Source organism: Dendrobates tinctorius, unplaced genomic scaffold (genome assembly GCF_039654945.1).
Source record: "Dendrobates tinctorius isolate UK_male_01 unplaced genomic scaffold, ASM3965494v1 ptg000104l, whole genome shotgun sequence".
Classification (NCBI taxonomy): Eukaryota; Metazoa; Chordata; class Amphibia; order Anura; family Dendrobatidae; genus Dendrobates; species Dendrobates tinctorius.
This window is the reverse complement of record NW_027361772.1, coordinates 20,013,806-20,029,691: the sequence shown is the minus strand read 5'-3', so window position 1 is coordinate 20,029,691 and position 15,886 is coordinate 20,013,806. Positions and strand designations below refer to the sequence as shown.

Sequence of the window (15,886 nt, the reverse complement as noted above, 5' to 3'; positions counted from 1 at the left end):
AATTCAGCAAATTCTCCGCTCCCCAATCCAAATGCCAACCTCCCTTCTGAGCCCCATTGTACCTAACCCACATTTAGGGTCCACATGTTTGGCATTTCTGTAGTGATGAGAACCCGCGTAATATACAGGTGCGTGTCTCCAGAAGCATAAGCTGGGCACCACAACGTACTGGGCACCACAACGGCAGTCTGCAATATCAACTGCTTGTTTCTGGAAAACACCCATGGAGTCAAAATCGTCACTACATCTGTAGATAAATTCCCAAAGGGTTATAATTTCCAAAATTGGGTCACTTGAGTAGGGGATTCTGCTTTTCTAGCACTTAGGAGCTCTTTATATGGAATCCACAAACCAGTCTTGGAAAATCTGCACTCCATCCCTCCCGAGTCTCTCCGTATGGCAAAGTAGTACTGTACAGCCACATATGGGGTATTTCAACATTTAGCATAGATTGTGGGACAAATTCTGGTGCCATCTTTACCCATTTCCCAGTGTGAAAATGTAAAACTTGGGGCTAACACACAATCTTGGTGGGAAAATTGTTGATTATTTTTCCTTAATTGCCCAATGGTATAAAAGTTTGTGAAACACCTGTGGTATTAATATAATCACTGCACCCCTAGATGAATTAATTGAGAGGTTTAATTGGTAAAATGTGGTCTCCTTACCTTCCAAGCCCTGCCATGTGCCCAAACTGTAGAATTCCCCCACATATGGGGTATTGACGTACTCAGGACAAATTGCACAACAAATTATATGAAGTAATTTCTCCTGTTACCCATAAGAAAATGCAAAATATGGAGCTAAAAAAGATTTGGGAAAAATTTGATTTTTTTTTTTTTAATTTCCACGGCTTAACGGTATAAACTTCTGTGAAGCACCTGTGGGTTCAAGGTGCTCAACACACATCTAGATAAATTCCTTAAGAGGCCTAGTTTCCAAAATGGGGTCACTTGTAGGGGTTTCCACTGTTTAGGCACATCAGAGGCTCTCCAAATGCAACATGGCGTCTGCTAATTATTTCAGCATATTTTACATTCAAAAAGTCAAATAGCGTTCCTTCCCTTCCAAGCCCTGCCGTGCGCCCAAACAGTAGATTTCCCCCACATATGGGGTATCGGCATACTCAGGAGAAATTGCACAACAAAATGTATGGTCCATTTTCTCCTGATATCCTTGCAAAAGAAAAAAATAATAAAGGGAAAATTTTTGTTTATTTTTTCCCTCCACATCCCAAAAATTCCTGTGAAGCACCTGAAGGGTTAATAAACTTCTTGAATGTGGTTTTGAGTATGTTGAGAAGCGCAGTTTTTAGAATGGTGTCATTTTTGGGTATTTTCTGTCATATAGACCCCTCAAAGTCATTTCACCTCTGAGGTGGTCCCGGAAAAAATAGTTTGGCAAATTTTGTTGTAAAAATGAGAAATCGCTGGTCAACTTTTAACCCTTATAACGTCCAAACAAAAAAAGATTATGTTTCCAAAATTGTGCTGATGTAAAGTAGACATGTGGGAAATGTTATTTATTAACTATTTTGTGCGATATGACTCTCTGATTTAAGGGCATAAAAAGTATAAGTTTTAAAATTGCAAAAGTTTCAAAATTTTCATCAAATTTCTGTTTTTTTTCACAAATAAACAAAAGTCATATCAAAGAAATTTTACCACCATCATAAAGTACAACACGTCACAAGTAAATCTCAGAATCACCAGGATCCATGGAAGTGTTCCAGAGTTATTCCATCATAAAGGAACAGTGGTCAGAATTGTACACCGGCGATTGTCTAAACGCTGTGTCTAATATCATGTCCTCACTATATCTGAAACTGAACCTGTCAAAAACTGAACTCCTGGTGTTTCCTCCCTCTACTAATGTAACTATACCCAACATTGCTATTTCTGTGGGTGGCTCCACTATTACTCCCCAGCAACATGCCCGCTGTCTTGGTGTCATACTTGATTCCGAGCTTTCCTTTGCCCCCCACATTCGATCACTGGCTCGCTCTTGTCATCTGCACCTCAAAAACATTTCTAGAATTCGACCTTTTCTTACTTTGGACTCTGCAAAAACTCTTACTGTTTCTCTTATTCATTCTCGTCTCGACTATTGTAACTCTCTTCTAATCGGTCTCCCTCTTACCAAACTCTCCCCTCTCCAATCTGTCTTGAATGCTGCAGCCAGGATCATATTCCTCACCAATCGTTACACCGATGCCTCTACCTTGTGCCAGTCATTACACTGGCTACCCATCCACTCCAGAATTCAGTATAAACTTATTACCCTCACCCACAAAGCCCTCCATAGCTCAGCACCACCCTACATCTCCTCCCTTGTTTCAGTATACCACCCTACCCGCGCCCTCCGTTCTGCTGATGACCTGAGGTTAGTATCCTCAATAGTCAGAACCTCCCACTCCCGTCTCCAAGACTTTACACGTGCCGCGCCAATTCTTTGGAATGCACTTCCCAGGTTAATACGATTAGTCCCCAATCCCCACAATTTTAAGCGTGCCCTGAAAACGCATTTATTCAGACAGGCATATCGCCTCAACACATTAACCTAATCTATCCCTGTGTGGCACAGCCAAAAGTTTTACCATAACCAGATTTCCCGCATCATGTTCCCACATGCTTTATGCATCCATTAGCCCTCTGTCCTCTGTCTGTACTGTCACACACTTAACATTATGGCTGGTCCATACAATCAGGGCAACTGTTACCACCCACCTTTTGTGTCTACCTCTTTCCTCATAGACTGTAAGCTTGCGCGCAGGGCCCTCATTCCTCTTGGTATTTGTTATAATCTACTGTATGTGATTGTTATGCTGTAATGTCTATTGTCTGTACAAATCCCCTCTGAAATGTAAACTGCTGCGGAATATGTCGGCGCTATAGAAATAAAATTTATTATTATTATTATTATTATTATTATTATTAATTGTAAATACTGGCCTGATCAGGAAGGTGAAAACAGGTTTTAAGGCGAAGGGGCTAAGATCCCCAAATAAAAGAAAAAAAAAAAGGAAACAAATATTTTTCCAATAAATACATTTATGTAAATAAAAAATAAACAATAAAAGTACACATATCTGGTATCGCCGCGTCTGTAATGACCCGCTCTATAAAACTGTCCCACTAGATAACCTTTTCAGCGAAAACAAAAAAAAAAAAACTAGGCAAAATGGACAAAAAGTGCAATAAAACGAGACCAAAAAGACGAATGTATAAAAAAACACGGTACCGCTGAAAACGTCATTTTGTCCCGCAAAAAAACAAGCCGTCATACAGTTTCATCAGCAGGAAAATAAAAAAGTTATAGCTCTCAGAATAAACTGATGTAAAATAATAACTGTCTATCAAATAGTTTTTATTGTGTGAAAGCACCAAAACCTAAAAAAACCCAAAACTATAAATTGGGTATCACTGTAATCGTACTGACCTGAAAAATAAAGCGGTCTTATCAATTTTACCACACATGGAACGGTATAAAAAAAAAAAAAACAACTCCTGAATTGCTGTTTTTTGTTCATTCTGTCTCCCAAAAATCTGAATAGAAAGTGATTAAAAAATGTCACGTGCACGAAAATGGTACCAATAAAAACGTCAGCTCGTCCCACAAAAAACAAGACCTCACATGACTCTGTTGGCCGAAATATGGAAAAATTATACCTTTCAAAATGTGGTGATGCAAAAACTAGTTTTCGCAATAAAAAGCGTCTTTTAGTGTGTGACAGCAGCCAAACATAAAAACCCGATATAAATCTGGTATCGCTGTAATCGCATCGACCCAAAGAATAAAGTCACCTAATCACTACTTATACAGCACAAGGAATGGCGTAAAAAATAAATAAAACCAATTCTTCACATTCTGTTGATTTTTTTTATTCTGCCACCCAAAGATCGCAGAAAGGCTCTGCGCATATTTATCCTGAACTCTACGCTGAGCGCTTACACCAAGGTTTCCATGTAAATCTCTGAAATACAAGATTCAGACAGAACCTCTGGCGGAAGATTCCCTATATTGAGGCAGATGGAGGCACTGTGGACCCCGTCTGACCTGTGATCCGGTAGTGTCCACCTTTTCAGGATTGCATAAAAGTGCCTTTGGTCACAGTTTTGTGCACTTCTGAAAAGAAGGACACCGCTGATCAGCTGAACAGAGACCAAACGGAGTACAGAGTGACTCTGCTGCCTCACTATAGTGAACGGATCCATCGGGGGTTTCATCTGAATCACGTCACTCAGAGATTGAGGCTATGTGCACACGCTGCGGATTCTGCTGCGGTTCCGCAGCGTTTCTGGCCCTGCGGGTCCGCAGCAGTTTCTGCTGCGTTGTAGAGTAACATTGTTTTCAGTGGTAATACCAAAAACGCTGTGCACATGCTGCGGATTTTTCCGTGCGGATTTGCTGCGGGTTACAATCCGCAGCATGTCAATTCTTTGTGCGGATTCTGCTGCGGTTTCACACCTTCACCATTGTGAGGTGTGAAACCGCAGGGCTAAACCGCAGGCTAATCCGCAGGTAAACCGCAGGCATTTTGACCTGCAGATTTACCTGCGGATTTTTCAAAAGCCGCGCGGAAAAATCCGCAGCACTTCCAACTACGAGTGCACATAGCCTTAGTTGGAAACCTCAAAGTAAGTGGTCAGCGTAGCATGCCGGATAACTGTGATCATAAATATTATGTAACATGTTCCCAATAAAAGATTCAATTCAATCCACAAAAAAAGCAAGTCCCCACTCAGGTCTGTCATCTGTTAATGGAAATATAGGGGGCTTCCACATTACTGGTAACACAAACGCTCTGGAAAAGCTAAATGGCTCCTCACCTGACAAAATAAATTCAGCAAATTCTCCGCTCCCAAATCCAAAATGCCCCCCCTTCTGAACCTCAGTGTGCCTAAACCACATTTAGCGCCCACGTTCGGCATTTCTGTAGTGATGAAAGCCCGCCTAATTTACAGGTGCGTGTCTCCAGAAGCACGGGCTGGGCAAAATGTACTGGTCACTACAACGGCAGTTTTCATTTCAGCAACATCCACTGCGGCTTGTTACTGGAAATCACCCATGGAGTCAAAATCGTCACCACAACCATAAATAAATTCCCAAAGGGGTATAATTTCCAAAATGGGGTCACTTGAGTGAGATTCTGCTTTTCTACCACTTAGAGGCTCTTTATATGAAATCCGCAAACAATTCTAGGAAAATCTGAGTTCCAGGAGGCAAATAGCGCTCCGTCCCTCCCGAGTCACTCCGTATGGCTAAGTAGTACTGTACAGCCACATATTGGGTATTTCTACATTCAGCAGAAATTGTGGGACAAATCTTGGTGCAATTTTTACCCATATCCTAATATAAAAATGTAAAACTCGGGGCCAACACACAATCTTGGTGGCAAAAATGTTAATTATTTTATCTTCACTGCCCAATGGTATAAAAATCTGAGACACACCTGTGGTGTCAATATAATCACTGCACCCCTATATGAATTAATTGACAGGTTTAGTTTGTAAAGTGAGGTCACTTATGGGGGGGGGGGGTGTCTGCTGTTCTGGCACCTCAAGGGCTCTGCCAATGTAACATGGTACCCTCAAACACGTGCATCAAAACCTGCACTATAATATGGCGTTTCTTCCCTTCTAAGCTTCGCACTGTGCCTCAAAAGCAGTTTTCGATGACATATGGGGTATCGTAAACAAATTTTGGGGTCCATTAGCTCCTTTTACCCTTGAGAAAATACAAAATTTGGAGCTAAAAAAGATTTTTGCGGGAAAAATTTGATTATTTTTTTTTTTTTTAAATTTTCGCGGCTTAACGTTACAAACTTCTGGGAAGCACCTGGGGGTTCAAGGTGCTCAATACACATCTAGATAAGGTCCCAAAGGGGTCTAGTTTCCAAAATGGGGTCACTTGTGGGGGGTTTCCACTGTGTAGGCACATCAGGGGCTCTGCAAACATGACATGGCGTCCGCTAATTATTACGTCAAATTTTACATTTAAAAAGTGAAATGGCGCTCCTTCCCTTCCGTGTGCCCAAACAGTAGATTTCACCCCCATGGAGTATCGGCATATCTGATGCCGATCATTCATTCTGATCATTAGAAGTGCCTAAAACTTAGACTTCATGCGATCTGCTATTGATGAGGTCATCAGTATTTTAAGGGGCTGTCCACCTTTGGGGACAAATTTAATACTGTTTATCCAGGTAAGAAAAAAAATAAGAAAGTGACACTCACCATTTCCTAAACACAGTCCTTTATTGCGGTATACAGGACATGCAGGGGGTGGGGGCAATCAATGGACGGCGGCCGTTTCGCGTCTGCTCCGACGCTTCCACGGGTTTATATGGGGCTAAAAATTATTTTTGCAATTGGGTTTAATTAAAAATGTTGCACCATTTCCCTCCTATAACCTCAGTGTCGCACTGTCAAATATATATAGACTGCAGAAGGAGTTAACGTAGAATCGGTTAGTGAACTCACTATAACGACCTTTCATCTCTTTTTCTAAGCTCCTCCCAGTTGACTTACAACCACTTCAAAGTTGAACGTTCAGGAAAACAAAGGGCGTCTTGCTCATAGGCGACTTATAAAGGGGATCATGGCAGTTGTTAGCTATATTTCCCCAAAAGGTGACCTGTTGTATCCTCAGAGTACTGACAAGGCTTTGGCTATATTTAGTGATAGTCTGGAAACACGATCTCATTTTTTATAAAGAGTCCAATGTGATGTAGGACTACAAGTCCCAGCACTCCCTGCCCACCTGACGGTCATACACGCCGTACACACAAGCACAGTAATAGGCTGCAGACGTGTCAGTGCTCACCAACTCATCGTTCCCGAGCTCTTCTGCTCTTCTTGTTATTTACCTTCTATAACTTCCGGGTTTGTGTCGGTCTCCAGGAAGTTGACATTCCTAGTAACGAACAGAGCGGATGTGACGTCACACGAGGGGGCGTGGTTTAGTGTGCAACGCTGTGCGAGTCGCAACTCATAGTGCGCATGCGTCCGGCTAAAGGCGGGAACTGTAAGTCTTGAGGCATGCGCAGAGTCATAGTAGCGCTAATGGCGCCGTGTTTCTAGCCTTCTTTTTTACATTGGCTTATTAATTATTCTTCCTACTAAATTTACTAAGTTACCCAACCAACATTTGAAAAACATATAATTTTGTCTGTCTATGACAGATCAGCTGAGCCTGAAGGGCCTGTCCAACTCTACATTGTATGCCTTCTTGACAGAGCCATAACTTCTTAATTTTTCCATCAATATGGCCGTGTGAGGGCTTATTTTTTGTGGGACAAGTTGTACTTTTGAACGACACCATTGGTTTTACCATGTCGTGCTAGAAAACAGGAAAAAAGCATTCCAAATGCGGTGAAATTGCGAAAAAAAAGTGCAATCCCACACTTGTTTTTTTGTTTGGCTTTTTTGCTAGGTTCACTAAATGCTAAAACTGACCTGCCATTATGATTCTCCAGGTCATTACGAGTTCACAGACACCAAACATGTCTAGCTTCTTTTTTATCTTAAGTGGTGAAAAAAAATTCCAAAGTTTGCTAAAAAAAAAAAGGCGCCATTTTCCAATACCCGTAGCGCCTCCATTTTTCGTGATGTGGGGTTGGGTGATGGCTTATTTTTTGTGTGCCGAGCTGACGGTTTCAACAATACCATTTATGTGCAGATACGATCTTTTGATCGCCCGCTATTGCATTTTAATGCAATGTCACAGCGACCAAAAAACTGTAATTCTGGCGTTTTGATTATTTTTCCTGCTACGCCGTTTAGCGATCGGGTTAATCCTTTTTTATTGATAGATCGGGCGATTCTGAACGCGGCGATACCTAATATGTGTATGTGTGATTTTTTTTTTTATTGTTTTATTTTGAAAGGGCCGAAAGGGGGGTGATTTAAACTTTTATATTTTTTTTTACTTCATATTTTTTAAAACATTTTTTTTAAATTTTGGCATGCTTCAATAGCCTCCATGGGAGGCTACAAGCTGCCATAGCCTGATCGGCTCTGCTACATATAGGAGAGGAGCTGATCGCCTATATGTAGCTGATTACGGCATTGCTATGAGCACCGACCAACGATTGGCATTCATAGCAATCCAGCATCAACAACCATAGAGGTCTCTAGGAGACCTCTGGTTGTTATACCAACGCATTGCTGGCCCCCCAATCACATGACGGGGGTCGGCGATGTACGTATTTCCAGCCGTAAGTTCTTGTTAAATGCCGCTGTCAACGTTTGACAACGGCATTTAACTAGATAATAGGCGTGAGTGGATCGCAATTCCACCTGTACCTATTGCGGGCACATGTCAGCTGTTCAAAACAGCTGACATGTCCCGGCTTTGATGCAGGCTCACCGCTGGAGCCCTCATCAAAGCAGGGGATCTGACCTTGGACGTACTATTGCGTCCAAGGTCAGAAAGGGGTTAGATTATTATAAGGTTGTTTTTTTTTTATTTTGGGGGCTATGAGGGACCAACATACTATATAGAGGTATGTGGAGTGGACTATCTTGCTATATTAGGGGCTGTGGGGGACCATTATACTTTACAGGGAACTGTGGTGTGGATTATCATGCTATATTGGGGGCTGTGGGGGACCGTCATACTATATAGGGTGCTGGGGGAGTAGACCACACTGTAGGGATTTGTGGGGTAGACCCTCATACTATATAAAAGGCTGTAAGGTGAACCATCATACTATATAAGATGCTGTAGGGTAGACCATCATACTATATAGGGGTCTGTAGTATGGACCATCATGCTATATAGGGAGTTGTTGGGTAGACCATCATGCTATATAGGGGGCCGTGGGGTAGACCAGCAGGGTGCTATAAGGTGGACCATCATACTATATAAGATGTTGTGGGGTAGAACATCATACTATATAAGGTGCTGGGGGGGGTGATCATCATACTATATAGGGATCTGTTGTGTGGACCATCATGCTATACAGGGAGCTGTGGGGTAGACCATCAAACTATATAGGGGGGCCTAGATTGGACCATCATACTATATAGGGGACTGTTTAGGGTACCATCATACTGCTGTATACAGGGGGCTGTGGAGGATACCATCATAGTATATAGGGGGCTGTTAGGGGTACCATCATACATGACAGAGTGGAACAGGCTGCCACGAGAGGTGTGGTGAGTTCTCCTTCTATAGAAGTCTTCAGACAGAGGCTGGACAGACATCTGTCTGGGATGATTTAGCTAATCCTGCTTTGAGCAGGGGTTTGGACCAGATGGCCCAGGAGGTCCCTTCCAACTCTATGATTCTATATAGAGAGCCCTGGGGTGGGTTATCATATTTTATAGAGTGCTATAAGGTGGACCATCACACTGTATAAGATGCTGTGGGGTAGAACATCATGATATATAGGGGGCCGTGGGGTGGACCATCATACTATATAGGGTGCTGGGGGTGGACCATCATACTATATAGCAGTGGCCCCCAACCTTTTGACCTTGAGAGCCACATTCAGCACTGAGAGAGGGTTGCGAGCCACATTGAACTCTGAGAGGGGTTACAAGCAACATTCTGCTCCTGTCCCCCTCAAAGTAGTGTCAACCAAAGCCCCTATTATAGGTATAATGATAACGGAAACTTTTCCACAGAAATCACTCCAAAGCAGTATACCGAGATCCAGGGGTTCCCACAATGCCCCAGTTCAGTATTCTCCCATCAAGGACTCCCAACACACTGTCGCATCCAGCTTCAAGAACATCCTCTAACGCAGGGTTCCCCAACACCAGTCCTCAAGGCCCACCAACAGGTCATGTTTTCAGGATTTCCTTAGTATTGCCAAGGTGATAATTGCATCACCTGTGCAATACAAGGGAAATCCTGAAAACATGACGTGTTGGTGGGCCTTGAGGACTGGAGTTGGGGAACCCTGCTCTAAAGGGTACTATCATCCTCCAGCTTACCATACCTAGACATTTCTAAACCACTAAGACCAGTATATGTACATCCAGATCTACTCTTCTGTGCAGAGCTATTCAAAAACTAACCATTTTGATATGTACTCTTCATACCTGTTTGCTGGACCTGGAGCTAATGCACCAAGCTGGCAAACAGTCGCGAGCCACAATTCCTGGGACTGCAAGCCACATGTGGCTCCCAAGCTACAGGTTGGGGACCCCACTGTATAGAGATCTGTGGTGTGGACCATCATGCTATATAGGGAGCTGTAGGGTAGACCATCATACTACATAGTGGTCGGTGGGGTGGACCATCATACTAGATAGGGTGCTGTTGGGGGTATCATCATACTATATAGGGGGCTGTTAGGGGTACCATCATTCTATATAGGGGCTGTTGGGTGGACCATAATACTACATAGTGGTCCGTGGGGTGGACCATCATACTATATAGGGTGCTGTTGGGGGTATCATCATACTATATAAAGGGCTGTTAGGGGTACCATCATACTATATAAGGGGCTGTGGGGTGGACTACCGTACTGTATAGGGGTCTGTAATGTGAACCATCATACTATATAAGATTCTGTGGGGTTGACCATAATACTATATAGGAGATTGTGAGGTGGACTAATATACCATATAAAGGGCTGTGAGGTGGCAGACCATGCTACCATACTATATAGGGGGTTGGAAGGTGAAACATATTATATAGGAGGATGTTGCTGGTACCATCATACTATATATGGGGTTGTGAGGTGGATCATCATACTCTATGGGGTATGTGAGGTGGACCATCATACTAGGTGGATCATCATACTTGGGTCTGTGAGGTGGACTATCATACTATATAAGGGTATATGCCTACGATCAGGAAAAGCAGTGTTTGGGAAGCAGTGAACTCGCTCTGCGTTCAAAACGCTGCATTGTACAGTACAAGAATAGTGGATGAGATTTGTAGAAATCCCATGCTCATTTTGCTTTTATTTGACGCTGTATAAACTTATCCGCAGTGCACGTTTATGAGCCGCAGCATGTCAATTTCTGTTGTGGAGAAGCTAGTCTTTACAACAAAAGTTTTCACTATAGATATATATTGGATGCAGCAAATCTGAATGCAGCAATTTGGAGGCAGCAAAAATACACTGTGTCCAAAGCGCTGCTACTTCCTGATCATGGGAATGTAGCCTACGGTGCTGTGGATGGGGCCAACATACTAATATAGGGGGTTGTGGGGGACCATCATGCTAAAATAGTGCTTTGTGTGGGGAAATCATGATATCATGATGGGTGGAGGGAGGATCATCATTCTGTATTGGGGCTGTGGGGGATCATTATACTGTGTGGGGTGGCTGTGTTGGACAATCATACTGTGTGGAATGTCTGTGGTTGACATTATACTGTGTGGGGTAGCATCATAATATGTTGAGGTCTTTGGTGGCAATTTGCCTTAACTCTGATGTCAGGTGTCCCAGGCTGTGAAATGTTTGCTCTTTCTGCAAGAAACTTTCCTACATCCATGATCTTTTCATTTCTAACAAACTTTCCTTTCTTGCTATCACCGAAACCTGGCTCACCCCTTCTGACACAGCCTCTCCAGCTGCACTTTCGTATGGTGGATTCCACCTTTACCACACACCCCGCCCCCAGCAGCAAGCATGGCGGAGGAGTTGGTTTTCTCCTGTCAGATGACTGCTACTTCACCCACATCCCACTTCCATCCTCTGTTACCCTCCCTTCCTTTGAGATGCACTCTGTGCGCATCTACTCCCCAACCAACCCCCACCAACCTCCAACTGGCTTTAGAACACCACAATACCTGCAGCTTTTGAATCGGTCACCCCTCTCACACATACCAAAGCTCGCAAAATCAACAGACAACCCTAGCACACCAGCCTGACCAAAGAACTGAGGTGGGCTTCTTGTGTTGATGAATGGATATGGAAAAGATCACACTCCAACGAGGACTTCATCGCATTCAAACAGTCCCTCACTACTTTCAAGGCCACACTCGCCACAGCAAAACAAACCTATTTCTCATATCCTCCCTGTCTCACAACCCTAAACAGCTATTCAACACCCTCAATTCTCTCCTCTGTCCCCCAGCACCTCCTCCCTCTCCACTTATCTCAGCTGAAGACTTTGCCTCATTCTTCAAATAGAAGATTGATAACATCAGACAACCCCCATAGTCCCTTCTAATAACTACTCATCCCTCCTCCTACATAACCAGCTTCTCGACCATTACAGAAGACCAACTTTCCGCCCTACTCTCAAGATCACATCTCACCACCTGTGCACTTTACCCGATCCCATCCCACTTCATCCCAAACCTCACCACAGTCTTCATCCCTACCCTAACCCATCTTTTCAACCTGTCACTAACAACTGGTGTTTTCCCCTCATGCTTCAAACATGCCTCAATAACACCCATCCTTAAAAAGCACTCTCTTGACCCATCCTCTGTATCTAGCTATCACCCTATATCACTTCTCCCCTATGCCTCAAAACTCCTGGAACAACATGTCCATTTCAAACTGTCCTCTCACCTCTCTTCCTGTTCCCTCTTTGACCTCTTACGATCTGGCTTCCAACTGCGTCACTCCACTGAAACTGCCCTAACAAAAGTCACCAATGACCTACTGACTGCCAAAGCCAAGCAACACTACTCTGTCCTCCTCCTCCTGGACCTGTCCTCTGCCTTTGATACAGTGGACCACTCCCTATTATTTACAGATCCTCTCATCTCTTGGCATCACTGACTTGGCCCTACCTTGGATAGCGTCATACCTAACATACCGGACATTCAGTGTCTCCCACTCAAACATCACCTTCTCACCTTGCCCCCTATCTGTCGGAGTCCCGCAAGGTTCAGCCCTAGGGCCCCTGCTCTTCTCCATTTACACATTCGGCCTGGGAGATATCATAGAATTTTACGGCTTGCAATATTACCTCTATGCTGGTGACACACAGATCTACCTCTCTGGACCAGATATCACCTCCTACTTGTTAGGAACGGCGGAACGCACTAAATAAAAATAATAAAGTGCGTTCGCCGCTTGAGGTCCACCGTTCAGTAGGTGGTATAACTGCTGCTAAGTGGTGGCAGACAAGCAATATGGCGGTATGATGCACACGAGTTCAACTTCACCCGGAGTGCGCAGAGCGGCCTCTGTTCACACACAGAGGTGCCGCAACAAAAACATACATAACGCTGAACCTGTTAGTGACACAGGCTTCAGGTAGATGCACACACGGTATCTGGTCACAGGAGCAGGACCCAAGACAGAGGAGCTGCATCCCTCTAGACCTACCGTGTGTGCGGCGTCGCTTCTGCAGACGCCAAGGAGGGCTGCAACTGCAGCGCGGCGTAGGACACTGCCGCTCGACAACAAAGCCAGAAAGCAAGCACGATGTCGGACGCTAGCGTAGCGGTGCGGTGAGCACAGTGGCTTAAGGCTTGCCACTGACTGGCGCTGACAGCTAAACTAATGCCCTATCCACATGCGTATTATCAAAGGGAAGGGGTTTCAAATGAGTCAGTCACCAGAATCATGCATCCGTCATCATTCACGCATTGCAAGTATAGTCTAAACTAGCGCATGGCGGAACGGCCATGCACGCTTTTTATAGTAGCCGGGACCTTCCGGAAGCTTCCAGATCTCCGAGATGGACCAATGAGATCTGGAGCAGGACCTGAGCACATGACTCCCGAACTCCAATGGGAGATCGTCTCATGAGCATGCTCAGAAGGAGCACAGAGGAACTTAGTCTCTGGAGCGGTCTGCTGCAAAGTAATCTTCTCTGCAGTAGATGGGAAGCAGGAGACCGTAGAATGTGAGGCTCTGGATTCCTGCAGAGCAGATGCAGAAACCAGACGCCTAACATTACCCCCCCCCCCCCTCCTAGGGCCCCCTCCCCTCTGAGCCTTCCAATCCACCACTTTGTGGCCATCAGAGGCATAGGTCTCAGACTCGTCCGAAGGCAAGTCTGATGTCTCGGTAGATGACACGGAAAACCGGGACACGTGGAAGGTATCAGAGGCGGCGAGATCGCCAGGTTTAAGAAGGGACACGTGGGAAACAACGGGAGCGTCAAAACCGCCCGGAGCATAGGTTGAAGTGGAACGCCGCGGTGTATCGGCGGACGTTTCCACTCTCTGTCTAAGGAGGCTATCCCGAGCACATGAGGCGCATGTCCGAATTTATTTTTTAATGTCCCGAGTCCTGTGCGGCCACAATACGACCCTGCCAGGAGTTTTGTGGTTTGTATGTAGCCACAGTGACCACCTGCACTGGACGCATGTGCCCATGCGAGAGCCTTCGGCCGAAGGTGAGGGGGGACAAAGGTCTTGCCCGGCGGCACAGAGTTTGGCCATTGCGGGACCCCGTTATCCTGGGGGACAGAGTGTTGACAATGACAACTGCAGATGGAGTTTTGTGCCGGACGCACCTCGAGAACGGCACGAGACACCTCCATGGGCTCTAGGAGTGAAGTCTCTGGCTGGGGTGGTTCCAGAGGCTCAAAAAAGTTGGGAACCGAGGTAACCTTCCGTTTGGATTGAGCACGCTCCAGGCCGCGCTCCGAAAAACGGAGATCAATGCGGGTGGAAATAGCAATCAGCTCTTCCAAACTTGCAGGGACCTCTCTGGTAGAGAGAGCATCCTTAACATGCTCCGCCAAACCTCTCCAGAACACAGGGATGAGGGCTTTGTCAGACCACCGCAGCTCGGAAGCCAGTGTCCGGAAACGAACGGCATACTGACTAACCGAGAGGGATCCCTGAGTCAAAGCAATTAGCTGCAGAGAGGTGTCGTGTGTGATCCGCGGTCCTAGGAAGACCTGCTTAATAGCTGTTAGAAAGTGAGCAGCGGTCCGAACCTCTGGGTCACCACGCTCCCATAATGGCGTAGCCCACTCCAACGCCTTGCCTGACAGAAGGGAAACAATAAACCCTACCTTGGCCCATTCCGTAGGGAATCACGCAGCCAGTAACTCCAGCTGGATAGAGCACTGGCTGTCGAAACCCCTACAGGAGGCGCCATTGCCAGAAAATTTATCGGACAACGGGAGGCGGGTAACTGTCGGCGCGTGGGAGGATGTGGACATACGGGAAACCGCCTCTGCGATCGCCTGTACAGCAGCCTCCGAAGACTTCGCCACTGCGATGACACTCTCAAGAGTAGCCAACCGGCCCTCTAGCTGGCAAATGCACTGAAGGAGTTGCTGCTGATCTGCCATCACTAGCCAGACCCTGGCGCTAGTATAATGTTAGGAACGGCGGAACGCATTAAAAATAATAATAAAGTGCGTTCGCCGCTCGGGATCCACCGTGCAGTAGGTGGTAAAACTGCTGCTAAGTGGTGGCAGACAAGCAATATGGCAGTATGATGCACATGGGTTCAACTTCACCTGGAGTGCGCAGAGAGGCCTCTGTTCACACACAGAGATGCCGCAGCAAAAACATACAAAACGCTGAACCTGTTAGTGACACAGGCTTCAGGTAGATGCACACGCGGTATCTGGTCACAGGAGCAGGACCCAAGACAGAGGAGCTGCATCCCTCTAGACCTACCGTGTGTGCGGCGTCGCTTCTGCGGACGCCAAGGAGGGCTGCAACTGCAGCGCAGCGTAGGACACTGCCACTCGACGACAAAGCCAGAAAGCAAGCGCGATGTCGGATGCTAGCGTAGCGGTGAGCACAGTGGCTTAAGGCTTGCCACTGACTGGCGCTGACAGCTAAACTAATTCCCTATCCACATGCGTATTATCAAAGGGAAGGGGTTTCAAATGAGTCAGTCACCAGAATCATGCATCCGTCACCATTCACACATAGCAAGTATAGTCTATACTTTTTATAGTAGCCGGGACCTTCCGGAAGCATCCAGATCTCCGAGATGGACCAATGAGATCTGGAGCAGGACCTGAGCACATGACTCCCAAACTCC

General features: G+C 45.5%; 1 protein-coding gene across 2 annotated transcripts in view; it reads right to left on the bottom strand.

The window, feature by feature from the left end:
- Positions 1 to 6,946, bottom strand: part of BIN3 (bridging integrator 3) — a 61,353-nt gene extending 54,407 nt beyond the window's left edge. The window contains exon 1 of one of the 2 annotated variants that reach the window (XM_073588905.1): positions 6,826 to 6,946. In XM_073588905.1, the coding sequence (XP_073445006.1) occupies positions 6,826 to 6,833 (8 nt within the window). In that variant the 5' untranslated portion in view covers positions 6,834 to 6,946. The remainder of the gene's footprint in view (positions 1 to 6,825) is intronic. The other variant, XM_073588906.1, reaches the window with a different exon arrangement.
- Between the last annotated feature and the right edge of the window lie 8,940 nt (positions 6,947 to 15,886).